The 26929-nt window shown below is 42.4% G+C and overlaps 1 protein-coding gene and 1 long non-coding RNA gene across 3 annotated transcripts; both read right to left on the bottom strand.

The window, feature by feature from the left end:
- Positions 1-1123: 1123 nt before the first annotated feature.
- XPOT (exportin for tRNA) lies at positions 1124-26242 on the bottom strand. 2 transcript variants are annotated; one of them, XR_014502086.1, is made up of 25 exons: positions 25580-25937; positions 20845-20975; positions 19535-19617; positions 18618-18674; positions 18093-18162; positions 17732-17950; positions 16970-17154; positions 16594-16762; positions 15078-15314; positions 14437-14475; positions 13944-14006; positions 12906-13030; positions 12343-12484; positions 12136-12255; positions 11840-11934; positions 10521-10590; positions 8921-9159; positions 7997-8282; positions 6274-6463; positions 5768-5884; positions 5473-5588; positions 4813-4860; positions 3320-3958; positions 2872-3210; positions 1124-1744 (listed from the first exon to the last, which is right to left on the bottom strand). XR_014502086.1 is itself a non-coding variant. In XM_083399511.1 (25 exons), exons 2-25 carry the CDS (start codon positions 20902-20904, stop codon positions 1718-1720), a joined length of 2886 nt encoding a protein of 961 aa, XP_083255637.1. In that variant the 5' UTR covers positions 20905-20975; positions 25580-26242; the 3' UTR covers positions 1124-1717. The 2 variants fall into 2 exon arrangements, 1 of the variants encoding a protein (XP_083255637.1); XM_083399511.1 differs by having other exon boundaries at positions 2872-2928; positions 3887-3958; positions 25580-26242.
- Positions 9246-10489, bottom strand: LOC310658320. The gene is made up of 2 exons (XR_014502227.1): positions 10312-10489; positions 9246-10112 (listed from the first exon to the last, which is right to left on the bottom strand). It is a non-coding gene; the product is annotated as an uncharacterized lncRNA (long non-coding RNA).
- Positions 26243-26929: the final 687 nt, after the last annotated feature.

The following is a 26929-nucleotide window of genomic DNA, read 5'->3' as shown; positions in this document are numbered from 1 at the left end:
GGCAATTGTAGATTTCAACAAATTCACCTGCTTGACAAAAACTTAGCAGGCAGCATTTGTGTGCATGTGGAATGAGCTCGCGGACTTGTTTTGTGGAAAGGCAAGCGACACGTAGAATCAATACAATTGGAAGGGACCACGAAGATCATCTTGTCCAACTCTCTGGAATGCAGGAATCTTTTGCCCAACGTTTTAAATAGTGCTGAAATTAAACCTAGCGCTGGAGTGTATTAATGCACTTCTACCTGCTGTTTCAGAGTTCTGAAACACAGACAGTTACAACACAAAACATTGGAATCTCAATTCAGTGCTAACTACTGATTGGGTCTCAAAAGGGCAGCTCAGTGATGAGGATACAAAAAGTGGGGACTTGTATTTTAGAAAGTGTGATGACCACAACAACTTTATTTTGTAATCACTTCCGACAGGGGTCAGCAAACTTTTTCAGCAGAGGGCCGGTCCACTGTCCCTCAGACCTTGTGAGGGGCAGGACTGTATTTTGAAGGGGGGGAAATGAACGAATTCCTATGCCCCACAAATAACCCAGAGATGCATTTTAACTATAAGGACACATTCTACTCATGTAAAACACAGTGATTCATCCGCGAGCCGGATCCGGCCTCCGGGCCTTAGTTTGCCTACCCATGACCTACTACGACATCATGAAGTGGCTTTTAGGCATGGTGACCATTATGGTACATCCGTTATCAGAGATGGTGTGCCTCTGAAGATCTTGATGGCAACTCAAGGGGGAGAGGACTATTACACTCATATCCTGTGGTTTGTCCTCTAAGAATTACAAGACGGGATTTTACAGATATAAGCATGTGGCACGCTGCAGTTCACCAGCCGTAGCTTGACATTCTCATATACCTATCTCAGCAAGACCACTTGGCCCTAGAAGTTACTGCAGTGCCTATACTTGTGTGGTCATGGGATTGTCAGGGATAATGGAAGAAAACTCCATTGAGCCCTATGCTGAGACTTCCCCAGGGGTACAAGAAACTTGTAAACAACACCAAAGATCTGCCCAATACCATTCTATATAGTATGTATAGCACAGACACAGACTTCCATTATTTAACCACAGTTGCCAAGAAAACAACCAATGATTCATGAGAACTTGTGGATTTCATTGAATAAAATTTATTTTTCTGTATAAAAATGTAGAACCAGATCTTGTAAATCTGATCCATTAATAACTGTTTTGTAGCATACACTTCAGCATTAAGACCGCTCCAATGAAACATCTATCTACAAAACCAAGTTTGATTGCTTTATTTTATATCACCGTGCATGAACAAATGAATTTCATTTCTAATATGCAAATATCTTACTCAGTATTTAAAAATGTACACAATTTATAACCATTCCTATGGGCTTGGAAGGAATTTATACATTTTTTTTTAAATTTCAAAATAAAAAAGGATTTTTCTTTTTGCTGTACTAATTACAGCACACAATTATCAGAGTGTTTTTGAGTAGGCAGGCAGGCAAGACGTGTTGCCCACGTGCCGCATGTGCATCAACCAACACAATGTAGGGCATTTCATTTGCACTTTTACACCAAAAGGCTAATACACATACTGATTGAAGCACAGAGCAATGTATTCCAAAAGAAAAAGTAAGCCTGAATGGCACAGGAGTTTGCATTCATACAAATTAATATCTGGAGATCCTGATTAGGGGAAACAGTCAAAGGTTTCAGTAGATCTCTTTAGGGCTTTGCTCTTTGAAAGAATACCTGTTTTTAAAAGAAAGTGAATATCATTTTAGAGAATAAGAAAGCATAGAACAGTACCACTAAGCTACGAATAAAAGAAGTACGTTGCCAGTGGCAGAAATCAGGTTTAAATGGCAGCTACCAAATTTGCAGCTACCAAAGAGACTATCAAATCTCTGGGAGGAATTCAGCGTAGCACTACAGAAATGTGAAAGTACTGCAGCTTGCCAGACAAGGCCATCTCCCCCCTCCTTCCCACATGAACTGGGAGATACCCCCAACCTCCCAGAACCATTTTGGGGGTATGTGGGGGGAGGAAAGCCCCATTGTGCTAGTGGAAGTCCTTGAGCAGGCTTCCGCTTATGGGACTCATTTCTTAGACACCATGAAGAGCAGTAAGTAAGTTGGCAATGGAGTCTCCCACCTGGACAGGAAATAGATACGATGCTTATGTTGTCTGCTATTTGCCTTAAGGGTGGTTTCAACCCTCCAAGATAAGTTGATAAAATGCTTCAGCAACTTTTCACGTGCTATTTTTAAGGCAAGTCACCAACATAGCTATCTTGGCCATAGTTCAATTGGAAAGTCATATAAAATACTGTAAGCTGCATATGAAATTGGTAATTCAACCAACGCCACCTAAAATGTTGTTTAATGAAACTTACACACTGCTTGACTAAGAAAACCTCCGAGCGAAAAGAAACATTAAAACTATCAATTGAAAACACGTACCTAAAATATTCAAATGATGAGTAAAATGGAAAGGGGTGAAATGCTACAACCTCAGCCCAGATCTGTTCAAGGATGTGGCTCATTTTCCCTTACTCACGTGGATTCCCTTCACATTATTAATGCATGAAGGTGGTTTCTATGTTGGTATAATAATAGTTTCCTGTAGCAAGCAGTATTGCTCAGAGTTAACACTGGGTTGGAGAATCTCTAGCCTCCCAGATGTTGGGACTCCCACCAGCCCCAGCCAGTAAGGTCAGGGAAGATGGGAGCTGAAGAACATCTGGAGGACTGCAGGGGCCCCCACCCTTAATTCAGAGTTTATGGTAAATGCAAGCAAATACATGCAAGACCTATTTAATCCATGAAAAAATGCCTTCACCCGTGAAAGATGGAATACAGATGCAAATTTAACCTACCTTTAAGTAATTTTTAAAAACTTTAGCATCAGGCTGCTGAAGTGCTTGACAAAATTCCTACAAGAAAAGCACCAGAATAATGAGCAAATAGTTTGCACTGTTGTGTTGAAGTAACATGGTTATTTTTTTCAGCAACTACGGATGTGTTCCTTTCAAAATAATAATAATAATAATGAAAGATTCAACAATAAAAATGCTGTATGTGGAAACTGTTTCCATTGTACCTGGAAATTGTTTCCAATCCTAATGAAAATGTAACCATTTAGAAATGGGATCTATCTATAGATCTGTGTGTGACTATGTGTGTTCCGGCTCCTGCATGCAATGATCTCTCTGTGCCTCAGTTAAAACCTGCTTGCAGCAAATAGCATCGGTCACCTGTTGGGAGGGACCTGTATTCAGCCATGGTAATTAGGACAATGCCACTGATCATTTGCTAGGGAATCACCACAAGGATAACTGTGTTATCTCTGTGAAACCTTAAATTCTGGTGGTGGCTTTGTTTCTCCCCGCATAAAACCTTCTACGAGCACAGTTCTCATATAGCAAGACAATCTGTGTGCAGATGTATCTTCTCTAGTGCATATAAAATCCACCTTGCAGATACAAGTTAGTTCTCAGTCATCTTTTCGAAAGTAAATGACACTTACTGCTTAGGATAAACAGACTAATGACAAGAACAGTCATGCGCCTTTATCCCAACTATTAGATGCGCTGTGCGCCTTGAGCACCAGATTAATAATCTGCTCCAGCAAAATCATCAAACACTCTTGCTATAACTTGTAATCATACTACAGTATGTTTTGCTTGAAAACAACAAATGTCGTTATACACTAGAAAACCCAAACTGGATTAGCTCCAAGGGTTTTTGGGATCCCTCAGCTTAGCATGCAACCCCATTCAACAGGATCCCACCACCCTCAGGGGAACTGTGGAGCTGCCAGGAAGATGGGATATAATCTTCAGTAGTCCTGTTAGATCCAATCTCATGCATCAGCCAAATAATAAGTTTTACCTGTATTATTTCGGGAGCTACCTGCAGCGAAGGTAGATATTCTTGTTGGAGATACTGAATACATTCAAGGCCCTACGAAAAGGAACATCCAAGCAGTGTTTTTGCATTTAGGTATTTTATCATTTGAACTTGTTCCACATTACTGGTTTTTATCCAGTTAATAAGATCATAGATTGGCTTTGGCCAGTGTAGCCAAAAGCTGGAAGAGGAGAATCTTAAACCAAGTTTATTTAAGATCCTGACTTGTTACAAAGCTGGGAATCATAGTTTTCTATTTCAGAAAAGAAGAGACAATGGCTAATTAGAAACTTCCTAGTTTAAACATGGCTTGAGCAAAGGGGCTGCATGTGAGGGCAAAAAGCTTGTTCATATCTCAGCTTATTAAATTAAAATATGATTGTCTGAAGTGGGCCAGTATCACTTCTACATTCAAAAAGGCACCACAAAGGCTAAAGAAAAGCAAACATGAAAAAAAAATATGTAACTCTGTGTAAGTTCCTATGTTAGCTAACACCACACCCCTCCTATCACTTTGCATATACAGACTGTCGTAACTCTGACTTATGACCATTTTGGGGGGGAAACAGGCTGCAAGAATGGCAAAACATTTTTAACTAATCAGGAGGCTCAGTATTTTTGCAGCCAGAAGGAATGCAAACTCAGCTGAAATGTGCAAGTGCCCTGTTCCTGTGACTTATTTTTAAAAAGCAACATTCAGGAAGTTTACTTGCAGAATTTTCTTCCTGGATTTCGTACAGGAGTATGACCAAGCCAATACAGACTAGGGGGAAAACTCGACCAAAACAGGAAATCCACCCTCCACAGAGCCTCCTTTCTGCAGCCTGCAAATTGTGAACTGAAACAGTGTTTTTGACAAGGTAAAAAAAGGCTATTAATAAAATAGTCACTATTTCCAAAAGCCTTACCCTTTTGAGATGAATTGTTTTTAGTGTCACTGCACACTCGGATAAAGCCTTATAAAAATGAAACAAAAATACTTCAGCACAAACATTTGAGTATTGGAATTTCAGTAGTTTGAATTACATGCTACATTTACACTTTCTGGGGCTAATAGTTCATTGTAAAAGTAACCTTTGTTAGCAGCAGAAAGCCTTCAAAATAAAGCCAGAGCTTTGCACATTCTTCAAGAGAGCTTTAAGCTTACTACTAGAGTGGCTAACTATTTCTACCGATGCCAGAACTCTGAGCCAGATGGAATCTGCTGCCAGATTTCAGGATTGCTGAATTTTCTTGTGGAGTTTATCAGGAGCTCTGAACAATCTACATTTGGCAGACTGAACCCAGCGGAGGCCCTGAATTCTACTACGTGTGTATGTTGGCATTCAGGGTATCAGCCATGGAGACATGATTTACCAAGAAGCTACATGGCTCCAACTGCCTCTTATGTATAGGAGTTCTTTTAAAAAGCCCCGAAGGTTTCCATATTCTGTGAATAGGCTTTCCAGATTCCTCTGAGCTCCTGCATCTTAGAAGACCTCAGGAGAGCCACCCACCGCCCAATTTGGTGTGCCTACAGGACATTTAGCCATTCATTTCCCAATGTTGTCAGGCTTCAGAATACATACCAATACTGTCTGTGCATCTGCTAAGTCAAAGGTTTGCTTTAAAGGTGCTAAGAAACATGCAGGAACAATGTGTTTGTAGACAAAGTCAGCAAAACCCACAGGTCCATCTTTGCCTCCTGAAAAAGCCAAACAAGAACATTCAGACTTTTCTCAGGTTCTCATCACCAAGGGTAAGCACCACACAGTATGAAGAAAAAGACACATTTGCAACGTTTGAAGGCGGAACACAAAAACTGAAAGTCATTTTTCTTGCGGGTATCAAACTTAAGCCATTATGGTATGAAGGCAACCTTACCCCAGAGTTCCACTAATTTTGAAAGAATAATAAAGCATGTCTTCTGAGAAATAGGATCTGGGTAATCAACCGCTCCTTGGATGATTGTGATCAACACATGTTCTACATTCTCTGCACCTAGAGGAAGGAAATCTCAATTAAATCTTACTCAAACCAATGAAGTGGCAATAAATAACAAATGGTTCTGGTCTGTCAAGAACAAAGTGCGAAGCTGGCCAATTTGTTTTCCATGTATAAATCATGTGTTACAAAGCATTTCCCCTCCAAGGAATACACACATAATAATTGTACAGGGTTATAGCTGACCTAAGGCGTACTCAGAAAAGATCTACTGAAATAAATGAACTTGGTTAGATACAACCCATATGCATTTTATCTAAGCAACTCACTTTAAGAACTTTCTAGAACTGAACTACACAGTTCTTTCACTGCTGAAGAACCACACTTCCATACTAGAAGAATTATATGGCTACGGAACCAGTCTCCCATCATGGGCCATGCCTTACCCTGATTGGCTATGACTTCACTCATTCCACTACCAGTGACGGTTTGCAAAAAGGCAAAGTAACTCCTTCGTAACATCTGCTTTTCTAATGAAGCGGATTGGTCATTTTCTTCAGCTGGGCGGTGCAGGACTTCAAAAATAGCACGCAGCAGAGGCATAAACATTTGTTGGAGAAATGGGGAGACCTGGTTCTATTGGGACAGGGAATATATAAGTTGACAAAATTAAATTTATGGATGAGCAAGAGCAAAACATACCATAAACAAAAAGGCAAGCAACTTGTCTTTAGTTTATAATACTTCCATATTAAAGATACAAAGTTCTAACGGTAAATCTATATATCTAAATGTACAATAGTTAACATTGTTTACTTCTCTCAACTCTAACTTATTAGGTCAATGCAAACTTCCCAAGATAAATCCAAATTTTGTGATAACAGAGAGCATCCACATTAAGAACTTCCTCTGCCTTTTTAGCAGGGATTCCTGGAGTTGAAATACAAAAACTGCACTTTCACACAAAAGACATTTGGGGCTTGAATGGATTTCTGCTGTTCACAGAGTGCTATTTTGGATGACACCATGATGATGGCCAAACGATTCTCAAGTCTTAGCTTCAAGTTAGTTATAATTACCCATGTGGAATGGCACTTTCAGCCAAACAAGCCACACAAGATAATTTATTGCTTTATGTTCTTTCACTGCTGAAGAACCACACTTCCATACTAGAAGAATTATATGGCTACGAAACCAGTCTCCCATCATGAGCCATGCCTTACCCTGATTATATTAAATATAGTGTTGAAAAGCCCATTATGGAAACTGCTTTACATTCCTTCCCTTTCAACCATGCAACTAATTGGATGATGCAGATCTATTCCTCTTTTACAGAGAATTAACTGCAGCCAAGCCATTGGGCTGGTCCGTTGAGAACCCCATCTCTTTCCTTCCCTTGGTTTGACTAAATTCATAGCTTGCTGTTGAAACCAAACTGGGTAATGTATGGTTTGCCCACAACCTGGGGACTAAAATATGATCTGAAATGGGCTTCAGTCCCCTATTTTGGAGCAAATTACAGTTTGCACAAGCAAGGGAGAGAATCTCATTATAAGGAGGAAGCAAGGTTTTTTTTTTAAATGTTGAAGGCTCAACTGCACAGCATCACTGACTGTAGCTATTATATTAGAATTCTGCATCTACCACTAACACTTGAATGCCCTCAATTGAATACAGTCTCTTTTTCAAATTCCTTTTCCAAAAAATCCACTTTCTAACAGAGGGATTAAAAAGAAAAGAAAATCAGGCTTTCCTGCAATTAGACATCCTGCTTCGGAAGGTATATTTTCAAACGTCTTGTTTCTAAAAGGTAACTGCTGCCCTTCAATACAAAATATTTCCAGGGCAGCTTGGAAATACAACCGACAGGTAAAAAACAAATGACACTAAATGAATGATAAATTCAGGCACTAGACTGATAAAATTTGTTAAGGGCCTGGAAAAACAAAAAAAGGGTATTTGGCACTGCAAACGCACTGAAGGAGGTGCCAGGCATTCCACAATTGGGGCACCACCACCAAGAAGGCCCTTCTGACTGCCACCATCCACCTAACTTCAAATGGTGAGAACACTCAGAGCAATGTCTCCGGTGATGATCTCACTTCGTAGGCCGGCTCAAGAGACACTTAAGTTTAGTTCCTCACCTTTTACATCGAGGGAGATGCCTACCTTGAACTTAGCTGTGATCTGGTTTATGAGAGGGATGAACTCTTGAAGGTCTTTTGCCTCACAATCCTTGAGCATATGTTCAGAGGCTGAAGGGATAAACGGAAGAACTTCCTCCTCTAAGCAAATAATCATTCGGTGAAGGAAGGTGCGGACACCGCTTCGGAGAACTTCCTTCTGCAAGGGGCAGCTGAGAGCCGGTAAAAAGGTTTGCAGGCAGTCCAGATACACTTCAGAGCAGCCACATTGCTTCACTGTCTGCTTGTTGCTGAAAGCTTTGCTAGTACGGCTGTGCAAAAGAAGAAGTCAAGGTTTTTGCCATACACAAGCAGGCAGATCCTTAGGTTGAGCCATTTAAAAATATTTCAGCTATGCTATTCTCAAATCAGACCAGTACTAAAAGCAAATCAGATGCAACAGCTAAAACATTTTTATCATCGTTGCCATGTTTTAGTTAAGGTCACACTTAATTGCACTTTGAATTTACAGGGACTTTTCTGAAGAAATTTTGTAAATCTATGCCCAATAGGCTCTTTGGGCTACATCCTACACTATTCGAAGGCACTGATAGATAAATATTTATTAACAACACATTTAGTCATAAGTATTTTTTTCCAGATTTGGGAGCAACAGAATTCAGTTTCCACAAGGCCTTTTTATTTTTGTAGCTCTCAGTATTTCTAGTCACAGAGGGATGTACTTTTAAGAGACTTCCTTCCACCACCAAATCAGATTCCCAAGCTTTATTCCCATAACAGGGTAGGAAATTAAGCAATATCAGGAGGGGGAACCCATCCCACAAGCTTAAGACTTTAGCAAACATGTGAACCTCTGCTAACATTGGAGTTTGCGAACAGCCATCCGCAAACCTCTTCTTTAAACTTATACCTCTGTATGCATGTTGAATAAACTATATATTGTTCCCACCTTGCAAAGCCAACAGCATGATTCAGACAATCAGCTAATGCCATTTGTCTATCCTCATCTTGTGCCATCATAAGTTTTTCTAACAGCACTTTAAACTTCTCCATTAGAGGAGTCAAAAGATTTCTCATTAAAGCCTGCTTCCGTTCTGCAGAGTAGTCACTGTTCACTATTAGTACTCCAGCAGTCTCATAAATGAACAGTTGGTCATCACTGCTTAAAAAAGCCTGGTAGCCATTTTCCTGGAACCAGAAAACAAAGGAGAGCTTTATGTTCAGATATTTCCTGTTAAATTCTACTTACAGAAATCTAGAATAGCTTTTTAAAAAAACAAACAAACACAAAACAACCTATTTGTACAACAACACTCCACGCTACCTTACCCCAAACTGCTCAAATCTTTCATGAGGCTGAGTTACCACTATGGATGCTACTTATCTGGAAATAATCACTTCCGATAGTATATTCCACCTACTTTGCATGCCACAACAATGTGAAGTTGATCTCAAAAGTCTCAAACGCCTATGGGGCTGTCTATGGGTCTGCAATGCAACATTCACTCTGGTCTGCTTTGGAAGTTCCCAATGTAAGAGATACTAAATGGGTCCAGGAACCAATGAATGATTTACGTTCTGAAGGACTTCTTGTTAAATGAAGAAACCATTGTTTAGCTGGTCAAGTTCCATGGATTGCATATAAAATAGTGCTGAGTAGCGATTCCCATCAGTGCAAGAATTTCCACTTGCACAACTGGACTCCCCCCCCCCAAAAAAAATCTGTTCTAGGGGTTCCCCCAATTTTCTGGAGCCGATATGGGGAAGGCGTGGGGTATGCCTAACGGGAGGGAAGGGGAGAAGTCCCACTGCACAAGTGGAAATTTCTGCATGTTAGTTGAATAATGCACATTGTATCCTATTTAGGGAATCTGTCTCAAAACAATAAGCCGTTAGAGATGTGAAGGCTTGGGGGATGTGGAACCTGGGAAAATGGAGGTGGGGAAATAGTCTCCATAGGTAGTACTATGCTATATGATAAGAAGGGTATTGGTAAACAAAGGACGGCTCAGATGGTTTAAGCAGCTCCAGGGTTCTAGAAACCCTGGTCATGAACAGCCATAACACCCAGTCTATAATCTGACATTGTATCTATAGAGTGCCCCAGGAAGCTTCCGACTTAGGTTTTTATCCTGCCATTTCTCCTCTAAAAAGCTTAGGGCAGTAAACATCATCAATACCACTCTTCCTTTATGTTTACAACCTCTGAAGGCTGGGAAATAATGACAAGCCCCAGGTTACCTAGTAAGCCTTGTGGTCAAATGGGAATTTGAAGAATGCATCTGGCCAGTCCAAGACCACTAGCCCACGCTTAAGATGAGATACGGCACTTGCCCAAACAGAACAACCCAAACGAGGCATATATTGGTAAGTTGCAGACTATATGCAACATGACTACCTGACAATCATGCAAGCAACATGTGTACATTTGCATCATCTCCTATATTTCGACAGCAATTCAGAATGTGTAACGTTGTCCTGCCTTCCTCCCCGCTGTTATGAGCCCAGCCTCTTTACCCTTTTCTTTCAAGACAAAAGGAAATACTTACAGGTGGAGAAAGTTCTAGCAGATCTTGTATTCTGTTCAGCACATCTTCAATAAAAGGGTTCATTTGTTTGCTGAAACACAGGAGTGGAATATGCTTACAACCATTTACAGTAATGGATGTGTTGAATTGTGACAGTCAAACAGTATTTTTTAAAGTATCAGTTTAGAAGTTATAACATCTTGTACTGCAAGAGTACAAAGGGGAAAAAGTAAGTACCCTAATCTTCTCTATTTATTGGAATGAGTTGTTCATCAGTAAATGCAATCTTAAACCAAAAACGCTTAATTTGTTTATTTAGAATTAAATTTGTAACCTAATAGAAACACATTTATGGAAAACCCATTACCAGAATTTTGATGTCCTGGAGTAACACTGAACTGATTTAGAAGAGGTGGGTTAACTACTGAACTTTTCCATAAGTCTCCAGACCAGTGGTGTAGCGTGGGTTATCAGCACCCGGGGCAAGGCAAGTAATTTGCACCCCCTAACCCGGGGCAAGGCAAGTAATTTGCGCCCCCCCCCCGGCTGCACTGTCCCTCCCCCAGATAGTCCTTCGCTCTCTCTCCGCACCGCACCGCACGCCTGGCACCCTCCCCTCCACAGTGGGCGGCGACCTGGCGGCTCGGATCGGATTCGCACAGCCAGCACTGCAGTGAGAGAGAGTGAGTGAGCCAGGTAAGGGCAGAGAGCTGCGAGTGCGAGCGCCCCCCCCGATGTTGCGCCCGGTGCAGCCGGCCCCCCCTGCACCCTCCACGCTACGCCACTGCTCCAGACTCAAATTTTCAGCCATGTACAGTATTTCTAACAACACATCAAGAAAACAAGAACCTGAATTCATGGCTTTAGTATTTGAAGATAAAAATCAAAGCTGAAGATCAGTAACCCTCACTTCTATTTTTGTTTAGAAAAGATCCTTCTGTAGTGTCCTCCAGACTCTGCACAAAGTGCCAAGCTTATTATGACTATTTATATTTTGTTGTGCCTTGGCATTGCTAGTGAATTAACTTAGGTAAACTTTTTGATACTGTGATCTGCCTTGAGCATGGCATGCTTTTTCTAATGAGGCCTCCAGCCACCGGTGCCCTTCCACCGTTTGGATTCCATTCTTAGACCAAGGTAAAGTTCTCAAACCAAGACACTATTTCTGGTTTTGCAGAGTTTGTAAACCAAATTGTTCTCAAACCAGACTGTTCTTAAACCGAGGTACCACTGTAAAGAATGGTGATGCTTATGCAGCTTCATTTTCCTGGGGGGGTGGGAAATAGCTCTTTTATTTCTGAAAATATTCTCGTTAAGTCTCTAGGTTTTAAGCAACTTACTTGAGGGATTTGACAAATCTGGAGAAAAGATAAGCTGCTCTGCTCCGCACTTTTGGATTACTATGGCGAAGACCTCTGTGATCCAAGAAGGCCATCTGCAATTAAAGACAGAAAGAGTTTGATCGATTTAAGACACATTGCATGATGGAAAAGGGTAATAAATTGGGAAAAGAGGTAAAACCGTTTCCCAAACTCCTTTTACAAAAAACTGTCTGGAGGGGGAGGGGGTGTAGAAGCGATACTGATAACCAACGCACATTAAAAAAAATAAAAGGAAGCAATTACTATGGACTTACTAAAACATTTGGAATGTGCTGAGGTTCAATGGAGAAAAACTTTTCATATCTGACCACAGTCTCAAAGAATTCCAGGGTTACTGATGTATGCTGATAGGTGCTAATACCCGATGTAACCAGCTGCAAGAGGGAGAAAAGGATGAGTCACCTTGACTGAAGAAAGACTTGCTGAAAAGGAAAACTGTCTTGAGTTTGTTTTGTACTTACAGTCCGCATCATGTCCTGCAGAGCCCCGGCTTTTGTATCACCTGAAAAGTGAGCCCCGTGAGATACTGGAAGAGCTTCAGCCAGCATATACAGCAGCCTGATTGCGACTTCCACTTCCATAAACGGCTTCGTTTGCCAATTCCTATAAAACAGAATAGGCCGAAGTAAAGCATATGCATACACACACACACACACACACACACACACACACATTTAAAAAGAACCCAAAATAGCCACAATCAATCTTACAGTGAGTGACTTGTTCGTCCCACGCAGATTGGAACAGACTGATAAGAAACACACAATGGCCAAATTAAGCACCAACGAATGAATCCTGACTTACCAGGTGTTAATAAGATTATATTGGATAGCCGAGACTATAAACTTCAAAGGAGCATACAAAGATTCAAGTATTTTCTCTGTATCATTTAATGTGGATGAGACAAGTCATCTCTGGTATTCTTAAATGTCAACATAACTTTTTGATGCTTGAAAAAAAGAAGAAGCAACAAATGACCAGGATGGACTAGAGAAAAACTTAACAAAGCTAACACAAAACTTACTGCAATGTAGTGTTAAAAACCCTCCGGACGGAAACCAGGAGTAATTCAGGCGAAACCTGCGCAAGTCTGTCCAACAATAGTTTAAGTTGCTTCCGATATTCTACAAACATCGCTTCATCTTCACCCTGTCAACGTGTGTATTGGCATGAACAGGACCAAAGGTGTTACTTTTTATTCTTTGAAATAAGAACAAATAAAATACAAACATACGTCTGATCATTTTGACTGCAGGGACGTAAAATTTCTTTGCATAGCAATGAAGTGTTTAGCTAACTAACTTGTGATAATATTCTCTCACACTGGCAAGAGTCATTCATTCCTAATCATGGAGGCTTGCAAGAGATGAGTTAGTACTTTTGTCGAGCTGCACACACCACCGTCAAGTGGTCACATGGAGAATAACCAGAAGTTAAGTCTTTGAACCATCGCCCCATTGCAAAATTCAAAGAGCCCTTATTTGATTTCACGCTGCTTTTGGTCTTTATGAAGACCACCAAACTGGATGGGCCTTCTCAACATAAAGAAAGGAAATGGGCAGTAGCAGTTTAGCCTCAAGTTTCTTCAGGGCGTTAGCATAGTATTAGGGAAAAGCATGGTTCCATAAAGGTAGAAGTTTCACTTCAACTGAATCTACTCAAGAAGGCATTTGTACAAAGAAAAGAGGTATGTCTTGGAATTGACAAAGGGCCTTCCTCGCTGCTTTGGCTTCTTATGCCTGCCTGACACAAGGAGAAGAACAAAAAGCTCACCCACTCCTCATTTCTACCAGGGTTTGATAAAAATGCTTCACATGCAGATGAGGACGCATTCAGAGAGCTTCAAACACATGCATTTAAGAACACACGTCCATGTTTGCTGCTTGGCGCTGTGGTCTCTAGAAACTAAAGTGCCCCCTTCTTCCTGACCTATACAGAATGTTTATATTGGCACATATTTGAATACTAAAACAATTCCTTAAGAGTTACCAAGACATTATTGAACCACTTCTTGAAAAGCTAAACCATGAAAAGCTAAAACCTGCCAAATGTGACAGCTAACCTCATTTTCAAAGTTGTATTCTTCATCATAGGTTAGTTTCTTCATAACAGCCAACATAATTGCCTGTAGTAATGGAAAACAGTTGATCAGCTAGCATCAAACTCTCAACTTAAAAAAGAAGAAGTATGCATTGCATCGTCTCTTTTAAAAAGAAAAGAAGTCAGTTCAAAGGGTTGTGTCCAACGAAGCAATCCCATTAACAAGGACTTCCTTCCACCTCTGCAACAAAACTTCCTCTCCCTGTCCACTCTCTCCAAAATTTGCTTCACAGGGCATGGGGAACATCCAGAACAGAAATATAGAGGGATACAAGGAGCATGGTGGGGCAAGGAGGTGCTGTTGTGAAGGCAGAAGTCCTTAAAGCAACAGGATGACGTCACTGGATAGAGCCCAATACATTTTAGTCATAATGAGGTTTGGGGGGATAAAGGACAGAGGAGATCTTTCTTTTCAGTTACAAGCTCTGGGAAAAAAATTTTTTAATCACTCTTACCTCTACATTAGCTTTCTGCTGTTCTGAAAGCATAGGAAGCTGCAAAAAGGAAGAACAAACTTTACTTTTGAAGTGTCTCAAGTAATTTATTTTTACTATTATTATTATTATTATTATTATTATTATTATTATTATTATTTTATTATTTATACCCCACCCATCTGGCTGGGTTTCCCCAACCACGCTGGGCGGCTTCCAACAAAGTATTAAAATACAATAGTCCTTCAGATATTAAAAGCTTCCCTAAACAAGGCTGCCTTCAGATGTCTTCTAAAAGTCTGGTAGTTATTTCCTTGACATCTGATGGGAGGGTGTTCCATAGGGCGGACACCACTACCGAGAAGACCCTCTGCCTGGTTCCCTGTAACTTCGCTTCTTGCAGTCAGGGAACCGCCACAAGGCCCTTGGCACTGGACCTCAGTTTCCGGGGCTGAACAATGGGGGTGGAGACGCTCCTTCAGGTATACTGGACTGAGGCCGTTTCTGCATATTAACACTGGTCATTGGTTTCAGAAACAAAGCATAGAGATCTGTTTGGTTTTTTAAAAATCAGATATTTCAGAGAACAAGATTTCACCAGGCTGCATCTCCTTCAAAATGAAGCTCTACTGTTAAGCCTTCATGCAAGAAGAGCAATTTACCTGCTTCAGTATATGCAGATAGTCGTAACAAAACCCAATAATATTAGAAGAAATATCATCATCCTCATGAACCAGAAGCTGCAACATTAGGGCCACTTTTGCTTCAATAGCTTGAAGAGTATCCTGGGCATTCTTCATATCTCCAATTTTCACAAGTTTAGTCCAACTGGCTATCAGTGCTTGTCCCATCCCATTCACCAGTTTGGAGAACCTGGCTAGAAAGTCCACATCTTCTTCCTGTCAGGTTGGTTAATCAAATTATTATTACAATTTTAGTTTACGTCACCAAAGCAACTAATCTACCTGAACGTCTAATTGCAGCAACCAAAATGGCATATACATGGATATGGTTATGATAGACTTATAACAGCATTTATTATATTTACTTATGCTGCAATCCTAAACACACTTCTAGAGAGCAAGCTCCATTGAGCTTAGTGGGATTTCTGAGCAATTATGTGCAGGGAAGTTATCAGAAAATGCCAAAAATGTTTCCTGAGGATCAGAGGTAGAATATCCCTACATATCACTTGCCGGGGAACGATGGCAGGAGACTATTGTCCTCACTTCCTGCTTGTGGACCTACCATAGACATCTTGGTGGCTGCTGTGGGAAACAGGATGCTAGGGAGGCCTTTGGTCTTGTCTAGCAGGGCTTTCTTTATGTTCCCTCCAGATGGAAGCATCCTATTCAGCCCTACAGCAGCTGGAGGTCGGCTAATGATGCAAGCAACTTAACACAGTTTGCACGGAAGCCCTGAAACTACCATCCCAGTAGGACTTTCTCTCTCACCCTCTATGCACATTTGCTAGCATATTTATACGACTGGCATCAGATATACCATATTTTTCGCTCCATAAGACACACCTGACCATAAGACGCACCTAGTTTTTAGAGGGGGATTCAAGGAAAAAAATATTCTTTAAAGGGAGCACTGAGCAGAGCCGGGCTGCCCTTCTCCCCCCTCGGGGAAAAGCCCCCAAGAGCTGAACATATGCTCCGCGTGGCTCTTTAAAGGGAGCTTTTCTGGGAGGTGGGGGAAGGGACAGAGGGGCTAAGCCAGAAGCTAGAACAGCAAGAGGTAGCATTGCACAGCACTCCCTCTCGCTGTTCTGGCTTCTGGGATAGCTGCACAGCCTGCTTTCGCTCCATAAGACGCACACACATTTCCCCTTACTTTTTAGGAGGGAAAAAGTGCGTCTTATAGAGCGAAAAATATGGTAATTGCCAATCTCTACATGAGTAGGACTAGGTGCGATTGGGGTGGTGAGAATCAGTTTGGAAACAAGATAGTATTAAGACAGAAATAAGAGTTTGGGATGGGAGGGAAGAGTAGCAAATTATACTGGCATGAGGGGAAGAACCAGCAGCATTGGCAAATTGCATAGAGGCTCTGATGGCATTGGCAAAGAAATATATGTTACCTATTTCTTACGCACACAGCAGCTGCCGACGCTATCACAACACAGGCCTATCAGCACAAGCTTTTTCTCTCTCTTTGCGGAAGGCAACTCACCTGGTCAACACTGAAGAGGCCAGCCGACTGTAACACTTGACACAACGTCTCCACCAGTTTCGTTTTATCAATTGGGTCCATTCCTTTATTTACAATTTCAAACAAACAGTCACAGGCTTCTTCCCGTAGAACCTCTACAGACATGTGACCTAGCAGCATGTTTATAAATCTAAAAGAGATACACACAAGTTTTACTCGGTAGATGCAAACTGAAGTACCCTGAGTTACATTTACCAATTTGCTATTGCTTGTTTTGGACAGGAAATAATATACCTCAAGACTATTGCTTCTGGAATTGTGTTTGTTTTTTTAAAACCAAATTTTATTTAAGAAATTGAGTTTAGTCTGTGCGTTCCTAATTCAAAACAAACCTTACCTTTCATTGGCGATTAGGCTCAATTCTATCCAAGAGACGTATGCTCCAACTACTTCAAGGCACTGACACGTCAACTCTGAATTTGTGTACTGATACGTCTGTAAAATTTGGTACCATGATTCCACCAAACTTGGAATGCATTGCTCCCTCATAGCATCTTTTAATAAGGTATTTCGGCGGGCTTCCTGTAAATGTAAGACGTTTGTCAGTCTTGGAAGGGAAAATGCTGGTGCCAGTCTAGACACTAACATTTAAGCTTTTAAAAAGGAGTATCAAATGCCAACTTTGGGGGTAACACCCTGAAGATTTCCCTCACTGCTTTCTTATACACAAAAAAATGGAGGTAGTGACTGCAAGAATTCCAAAAGGTTGTTTTAAAAAACTGTTAAGTGTAAAAGCTGGCTGGCAAAGAATCTCTGCTTTGAAATGTCTGTCTAAATAACACAGTTTTTAGAAGGTGTCTAAAAACAAGCAGCCATGACTTCTGCTTGAAAACTCTATTGGCGAGGCATTCCACAAGACCTGCCACACTGAAGGCTTGGCCCCTGGTAAAGGCCAGCTGGCCCTCAGGGGCGTGTGGGACCACCAAAAGAGTCTCATCAGAAGGCCTCTGTGTTTGAAGAGGAGCAACAGAAACTTCAGAACAGAAAACACCATGAGAGCAGAAATCATTTTTTTAGAAATGCTTTTCACAGGCAAGGCAAGTTAGGCAAACAGGACTTATAAAACAGTGCACATTTGAATTGTAAGAAAGGAACTTACCTCTGATGTATGAACAACATCCCTATCTACCAGTTCGGCATCGACTGCCATAAGGATTCTAAGGTACAAGTCCACACCTCGAGGATTGAGACCCACCACAGACAGGATATCAAAGAAAAACTTGGGCCATTTTGTGAGATATTCAGTGACAAACAGCAACGCGAAGACTTGTGCGGCTTTGTTCCGTATAAATGTTTTCTCCGATTGAGAATTCACCATCTGAAAGGAACCAGCATTTTATAGCAACATTTCAAGATGCAGTAGGTTCAAAATATGCAAGAATATATTGGAAAATTTTGGGGAACAGCTGCAAGCAGATATTTGCATACAATATTAATAACCAAATTGTGAAGAAACCTACCTGGGCCTGTAGCCATGCTATGAGTGTTTCCCTAATTAGCTGATGTTGTACCTCAGTCAACTGGGAATACCTGAAACACAGGACAAAACAACATTCAACTTGCGTATGTATATTTTAAACCCTGGAACCTGCAGCCCCACAGCATCATCTGTGGCGTAACTGTTGTGTGCTGGCTCATGTTCAGTTAGTGAGATGTACCATGTGCTAAGAAACCACACAAGGGTTAATTTACACCCTCCAGGAAAATATGCAGGCATCAGGAACCACCCCAATTGTCAGGGAGCCCCAAAGGTTTTTCATCAAACCGTCCAGCACAAAACCTCAGTAGCGCTTTGGGTGGCACAGAGTGAACCTTTGGCTGTTTCAGTGCAGCTAAATTAGACAACTGAGAGTGAAATAAATGCATTAAATCGGGGGTTTCAATATTCAAGGAAGAAAATAAATGACACACATGAACTATTAGAAACGCAAGCAGTTATAATTTCTCTACATTTACTTTCTATAAATGTAAAGATGCCACCTCACTTGTATTTAATTTGATGTTCCAGGACTTGAAAGCAGAAGAACTTGATGTGATCGTCGCTGAAACAAAGAAGAACGGTACAATCAATGCACAATCAAACAATGTACGTAATAGTCACTCGGCGTGAAAGGTGCATTCTGAAAACTGGATACAAGCACCAAGGTTTTGTGGGTAGATTCCATTTGGTATCGTGGCAGAAAACTAAACCCTTGGGGTGGGGACACAGTGATTCCAGTTTCAGTCGGCTGTGTATTCTAGGGCTACACTGAACAAACCTAAAATTCAGCATTTAGCATCCTGAGCACCTGCGCTTTCACTTACAAAATCATTCCTTTTTAGAGAGCTGCAAGTTGAAGAAGAAGAAGAAGAAGAAGAAGAAGAAGAAGAAGAGTTTGGATTTGATATCCCGCCTTTCACTCCCTTTAAGGAGTCTCAAAGCGGCTAACATTCTCCTTGCCCTTCCTCCCCCACAACAAACACTCTGTGAGGTGAGTGGGGCTGAGAGACTTCAGAGAAGTGTGACTGGCCCAAGGTCACCCAGCAGCTGCATGTGGAGGAGCGGAGACGCGAACCCGGTTCCCCAGATTACGAGACAACCGCTCTTAACCACTACACCACACTGGCTATGAAGTCTAGGGGAGCTGGGCATGTGGAAACTGGAAGCTGCTACCTGATAGTTCTGCTCTTCTGCTGGCAGCTACCGGCTTATTTTGTGGTGGGTCTAGTTCCAGTCGTTAAGCTGGAGCAACAAGCCACCCATCGAATTCATCTGGTCTAGTGACCTCCCTGAAATGGCTTGGTTCTTTAAACAGAGACATGTGCATCACCAATAAAATAAAATAAATCTTATGTCAAGGTGATATAACTTCAGAACATTCTCAGATTAAATGTAAAAAAAACAAAACTATTTATTATCTACCTGTAGATTCTTTGGGCTAAAGCTTCAGCACACACTTGCCAAGCATCTGGAGAGATCTTCAGCTGTTCAAAATAGGCCAGTGCCTAAAATGAATGAATGAATGAATGAATTCCTTTATACTGTAAAGTTTCCAGAAACTGTAAAGAAAGTTGCTAGAGTAGCCACTTGAGGAATCTTCTCCAAAATAATGTAAACATATGGGGTTGCACTCAATGAAGTCTTCCCATTAGTGCATGGACTATAAGACACTCACTCTCTCTCTCTCTCTCTCTCTCTGCATCTTACCCCAATCTGGGATGGGAGAGTCCTCTGGAGCAGATGAAGTGGAATGCGGGGGGCATGTGAGGAGAGGAGAGGGAGAGAAGTCTTGTTGCACAGGTAATTCTGTGCACTAGGCACGGGGCAACTTTCCTGGACACAACCCTGAATACAAAGCTCTCTGTAACTTTAAATCAAGCAAGGTGGGGTGCGGGGGAGGAGAAAAATGATGTCGACATTATGCCAGTTTTGCAAGTACAGGGTTGCCGATGGAAAGGGAAACAAAGGGGACAACTACTAAGAAAAAGGAATTGGAGGGAAGGATGAGAGGAGGAAGCCACTGAGAAAAATGAATGGGGGGGGGGCAAGGCACAGGAGGTAGAGCAGGCATAGGCAAACTCGGCCCTCCAGATGTTTTGAGACTACAATTCCCATCATCCCCGACCACTGGTCCTGTTAGCTAGGGATGATGGGAGTTGTAGTCCCAAAACATCTGAACAGAAAGTAAGACTGGGGTCTACTAGCTGATCACTGGATGAACTGCATAGATTGGCAAGGGATTCTGAGTCCCAACAGCTTAATAACAGCAGCAACAAAAAGGTTACACACACACACACACAATTCGTCTGTTAGGATCCCTGGTTGGCTGTTAATGTGGATATGTATTTGTTCTTATATATGCAGGTTTTCCCAGTGTATGGCTCATGAGGTGCAGCAGGTAGCTGATTCCATCTTCTGAACACCAATCTACATCTGGCTATATATCCCAAGTCACTATTTTGCACCCAAGCCCAGTTGGTGAACCTCAGAGTAGATCCTAGACACCTGGAATCTGCCCACACCTGTGATAACATGGACAATGCTTCTCAAAAAAACTAGGTATCAACAGAGGGTGGAAGCCTCAAAAAACACCTCATACACTTTCAAACCAGTGGAATCTTCGACTGCTGGTCTGGACTATTTACTCTAAGATGAAATCAACATCATGCTCATGTCCAGTGAGCTACCTGTTGTCACATAGATTACGAGAAAACAAGTATAATTAAACTTACTCGTTGCCTGAAGTCTAAGTCAGCATTCGGGTTTAATCCGAGAAGAGCTTGTTCATCCATTTCTGCTATGCTCCAGCTTCCCTATTTTTAACAGGATTATCCCATTCACCCACAGCAGAAGCTGCATACATCTGCAGAGAAAACAAATCAAGAAAACAAGGAGTGTGAATCACTGGTGCCGATCAATACAATTACTTATTTTCTCGTATCAGGTGCTGAAGCCTAACCATGTGAAATGCAACTGCCCTGTTTATTAGAACAGGGGAGAGGGACCTGTGGCTCTCCCAATGCTGTTGAACACCAACTCTGATTAGTCCTCGCCAGCATGGCCAATGATCCAGAGTGATGGGAATTGAAATCCAGCAACATCCACAGGATCCCCACTCCTGTTGTAGAACTTCTTGTATATAAACTCAACAACCAAATGAAAGCTTGAACTACAATGGGAGAGATGAAGGCTCTGAGGCAAGGAGGGCGGTTAGAGGTCCTAAACACAGCAACTGTGTCCGATATTAAATAATACAGTCGTACCTTGGAAGTCGAATGGAATCCGTTCCGGAAGTCCGTTCGACTTCCAAACGTTTGAAAACCAAAGCGTGGTTTCGGATTGGCTGTCGGGAGTTCGGCTTCCAAAAATAGTTCGCAAGCCAGAACAGTCACTTTCAGGAGTCAAAAGATTTGGGAACTAAGCTGTTTGACTTCCAAGGTACGACTGTATGCAGTTTAGTCCAGAAAGAATAAAGAATGAAGACTCGCTGCCTTATCGTTGCCACAGAAATCTTTAAAGGGTTACCAAACCTCCTTGTACAATTCTCTTCCTGAATAAAATAAAATAAAAATGAAGGTATGGCCTGGCTGCCAGGTTCAGATTTTTACTCAGGCAACAATGGGCTGCGTGGTTTGTCTGTGCAGTACATATAAACTGAAAGGTGCAGAGATGAATAAAAGGTTTGTGTTATCTGGGGAGCAGTTCATTGTTCCACTGCTGCAGGATCTTCAACCAACTCATCAGGTTTCCTAAAGGACACTCTGGTCCCAAGGCAGCAAGCCTAAGAACAATTGCTAGTCACACCCTTGCTTGGTGCTGGTTTACGGGCTTTGGAAAAGTTATATTTAGAGTGGGATAGCCTTTAATGTGCATTTGAAGTGTCACAGAGATGATCATTTAAAACGAGTCCTGCCACTTGCTAGGTCTGTGGTGTCCTGGGGCCAGATTCTTTGAGGCTCAAATGGGGAAGTATGGGAAGTCACCAGAGCTCAGAAGCTCAACTACAAGTATGTGCCTGGAACTGCAACCTGGTCTACATCAAGCACTGCATATCAAAATTTGGGGTTGGGAATGTTTCCAAAAAGCGAAATCATTATATCAACCCATTTCAGCTTACAAAAACATATACTTCAATGTGCCAAAATCTAGATACCCACGTGAGCAAGACATTTTTGCGCAGTTTTATTTGGAATGTAACAAAGCAATCTAGTTCTTCACAATTTCATTAGATGTTTATACCACTGCGTTAGAAACTACTTGTTGCTCCCCAATATAAAACACACTTGACCTACATCTTTTGGATTTTGTGAAGTTGACATCTGTTTTAAATCCTTACATTGTGTGGGCCCCTGCCCATCAAGTACCAGTCAGTATGACCAGTGGTCAGGAATAATTGGACCTGTAGTCCAACAGCATCAAAGAATTCTACAGGTTAGCCATCCGGAGATAAAGATTTATCACAATAAAGCTTTCTGCCCTTCATAGAGATTCCACGAAATGAGCAGTGTACAGTGGTGCCTCGCAAGACGAAAAGAATCTGTTCCGCGGGTCTTTTCGTCTTGCGTTTTTTTCGTCTTGCGAAGCAAGCCCATTGACGGAGTAGCGCTATTGGCGATTTAAGGGCTAAAAACGGCTTTTTAAGGGGTGGGGGATTAGCGGTTTTGCTGCTAAAATGCTTTTAGCAGCTTAGCGATTCAAAATAAGGGGTTTTGGAGCAAAAAAAAAAATTCAAATCTTTTCGTCATTTTTCATCTTGCGAAGCAAGCCCATAGGGAAATTCGTCCTGCGAAGCGCCTCTGCAAACGGAAAACCCTTTCGTCTTGCGGGTTTTCCGTCTTGCGAGGCATTCGTCTTGCGGGGCACCACTGTATTCCTCTACATGTTTATCCAGAAGTTTGATTCAGTTCAGCAAGTAAATGGGTATGGAGTTGCATTCCAAGTTGTTTTCATTTTCCTTCCATTTTTGTAGAAGATATAGTGACCCAGTATCCTGTACTGGAGTTAGTATTTGATCTGATGGATTTCCACCCTCTAGAGCGGAGCTGGGGGAACCTTTAGTCCTTCAGCTGCTAGCTACAATTCCTATCATCCCTATCCATTGGCTGTGCTATCTGGGACCGAAAGGAACCAGCAGTCTGACATGACTAGTGAAAGAAGACACATTTTCATTTTAGTGCTAGAATGTTCCTTGAGTAAGTACACTGAAGTTGAATGGTGCAAGAACTAGGCCTCGCCATGTTATTGTAGGAAAGAAGGAACACTGGTCTCCTCTGCCTCCTGGGGCATCTAATGTTTGCAAAAGACAGTATGACACTGTGCTGAAATTCTTGCAGCACACAGGATTTTATGCAATATGTAATTTTACTCCCTCTACAGACTTAAGGGGAGGAAAGAGCCCTACTCCATACAAAGCTCTGGTAAAGACTATAAGACCTTAAAGGATTGAATAATTTGAACATGCACCTCAGTAGAAGTGTGAATTATCCACCTTATTTATACAAAAAAGTTCAAATATTTCTAGTGAAAAACAAGAAACTTTTAACCCCTGGACTCATAAGTGACACCCCTTTTTAAAAACACAGTACAAAAAACATCTATTTTAGACAGACTCAAGACACAGTCATTTTGTTTCAGGAGCGAATCTGTGCAAACAACATCGAATTTATCTGTTCCCACACAGATAAATAAAGCGGGACACAAGACCTTAAAAAGCGAGGATTGCCAACATGTGCCCACTGAGATCTTCCCAGTCACTTACATGGTCCCCTTCTCTCATTGGAATAAGGCTTGAAAGAAGAATTATACCCTAGCCAATAGAATAGGTTGCACTGTGTGCTTGGTTGGGGTGAGTGTGTGGTGTCTGTGTGGGTTTCTCCTAATTGCAGATGTACTCAAGGGCCCCAAACAGCTGTCACCCCCTGCACTGAAGCAACTTTAACCGTCATACAGAAAGAGTCCCAAGCAACAAATTTTAATTTCCCCTTTATTTAAACTGACCTAGGGAAAAAGAAAAGAAACAGTGAACCAAAAGCCTAAAGGATTGTTCACAATCAGACTGACAGCACAATCCTGTACTTGTTTCCTTAGAAGTAATTCCAGATGGACAGGGCATAAATAATAAATTGTTATTATATTCCTCCTGTAGTCAATGGAGCTTACACAGTAGCAACTGTATTTGGGATTGGAGGGTGGGGAAAAGTGTCAGCCTACATCTGGTTGCTGCTTCCTGCTACATTATTAGTGTCTTTTGGGTCCTGTTTGCTGTTATTATCCAAACAACCAAACTCACAGCCTTTCCCTCTGCATTATTTATTTACAACATCATGGATTAGACTAGAAATAAATGAATCATTTAAAAAGTAAAAATGCTGTCATTCATTACTACAGTATTCAGCTTTCCCAAGGTAGCTATTTTAAGGGATGATGAATTAATGTCACACATACTCCTATGTAATGTGACATCACTTTCAACACTTGATCAGGGGGGGGGGGTGTAGGTGTGAACTGTCACCACTATAAACTACTGTAGTCAAGGAGATATGGAGCTTCTATCTATGGTGATTCTTACACATGCAAATATTACTAATTTAGGGCTATCAGTGAGCAAAGAGGCGTTTTAAGGGTGTGTTCTGAACACTAACAGGCTTATCTTAGGTGTACTGTTCAGCGTACTGCAGTTTTTTTAATTTCAATCCATTGCAGCCCACTTGACTGACTCCCATCCCTACAAGCACATTCACAGCTCAACTGCACCATCACGCAATGACTCGCACGTTATGATGCACAACAAAGGGGAGGAAAGTTTGGCGTCAGCTGAAGTATTGCTTTTGGATGGCTGTAAAGTGATGAAACATCAAGCGACGGATGGGCATGTGTGAACCGATTCTTAATGGAAATTAATTACCCCCTTAAAAAAAAAAAAACAAAAAACGATTCCTGCCCTTGATGCTTCTCACTAGCTACCAACCAGTCGATCGGGCTAAGAAACCGGCCCGAGCCCCACTCCGTACCAACCCAGCAGCTGCTGCGCAACGGGTGCAACGGGTTCATGTGCAAGAGGCCTTCGGGTGCAGAACTGCTTTTATTTCTTATTTAAACCATCCTCTCCCCTCCATGCTAAAAAGAGATTAGCCCCCCCCCCCCCCGCAACACGTTCCCTAGTAGGCACGATCATTGGCCAAGTGGGGATTTGCGAGAGCTGGATCCCCCACCCCGAGATCGAGGAGTGGGACCCGTAGGGATCCCTCAAGCGGGGTCCCAGCTACTTTCGCCCCCGAGGGAAGAGCAGCGCAGCCCCCGAACCTACCCGACGGGTCGACCCCGCTACCGCCCACCGAGGGGCCTGCCGGGGCCAAGCGCACCCCTTTGCTGCCCCTCCCCCAGTAGGGCGCCCCCCCCCCAGCCCCGCGGGGGCCACCAGGTGGGCCACGCGGGAACGAGCACGCGCCCCGCGCCCCCTTTCGTTACCTTCCCAGCTATTCCATCAGGGAGGGGTGGCGTCGTCGTCCCGCACTCCCGAGAGGCCGCCACAACCGCAGGGGAGCCGGGCAGAGGAAGAGCAGCCCGCTGCAGAGTGTGCGAGGTCCGCCGCCGCGGGGCCACTTGTGCGCCTTGGCTGGGTTGCGGGGAGACGCCGCGTAGCCCACCTCCCCCTTTCCGCCCGGGAAACTGCCACAAGCCCAGCGAGACTACAGCTCCCAGCCTGCCCCGCGGCAAACCCTTTGAACAGGCACGCGGTGCGCCCTGTAATAACCCAGAGCAAGGAAAAGCCCTGAACCCAGGAACAGGTTTTTCCCGACGCTTGCTTTGGCTCCTACCAATCAGGGCGGTAGGCCGGGGTGGGGCGGGGAATGCTTTCTCCGGGGCGCAGTGCATGCTGGGACTTGTAGTCATCGCTCAGAGATCGAGAGCGTCGCATGTCCGGTAGGTTTTCGGCTGGTTTTTTTGTACGTAAAAGACAGTCATCGCCACAAATAACCTGAAGCTCCGACTGGGATCTGTGGCTATTTTGGTTTCATGTGTGAGATCCACAAGTCATTTAAACAGACTACCACCCCCTTAAGCCTGTCCGGTTGCATTACTTCCTCTCGACCGCATGCGAGCTGACAACCGGGGACGCTCTCCGGGTATGCCAGCGCTGCACACATTTCTGTTTAGCTATCATGGCTTCCCCCAAAGGGACGCTGGGAACTGTAGTTCTGTAAATGAGATTCATTTACTGTAATACATTCTGAAGATCCTCAGCTAAACACTGTGGAAGGAAAAACACAACAGTGCAGCCTATGTTTACGTAAAGAAGACCCATTGATTTCAACGGGGCTTTATTTCCAAACAAGAAGCTACACTGTTTTAATCTTAAAACTAGTACAAAAGCTGATTCTTCTCTGGACTGTGGTTGGAAAGCAAGTGAATTAAAAGTTGGGGCAAATATTAATGGGAGAGTTCACTGCAGGGTAATCCAGAGGGTTTACTGTTGTTGTTGTTACTGTTTCTGAGTAACTGGGCTTCTGAAAGACATGCTGTCACATTGCTAATTCCTTGTTGATCAGTTACTGCTAATCCAAACAATGGATTTACTTAACTTTTACCTACCGCTTTTGGACTCTTTATGACTTGCAAGTATCACCATGAATATGCTTCTCTATATTTTAAGGCTTAATCTGCCAAAGAATTAACAGCCTTAAAATGTAGAGAAGTGTATTCATGGTAACACTTGCAAGCCATGCAGTTGCATTTTCGATAGCAGTGATTACCCCATGCTACCATCTTCCCAGTCAGTAGTGAAAATTCAGGAAAAGCACCACAGATTTCAAGTCA

The sequence above is a fragment of the Podarcis tiliguerta genome, assembly GCF_965153285.1.
Source record: "Podarcis tiliguerta genome assembly, chromosome: 10".
Lineage (NCBI taxonomy): Eukaryota > Metazoa > Chordata > Lepidosauria > Squamata > Lacertidae > Podarcis > Podarcis tiliguerta.
The sequence above is the reverse complement of the archived record's forward strand: the minus strand, read 5'-3'. Positions and strand labels throughout refer to the sequence as shown.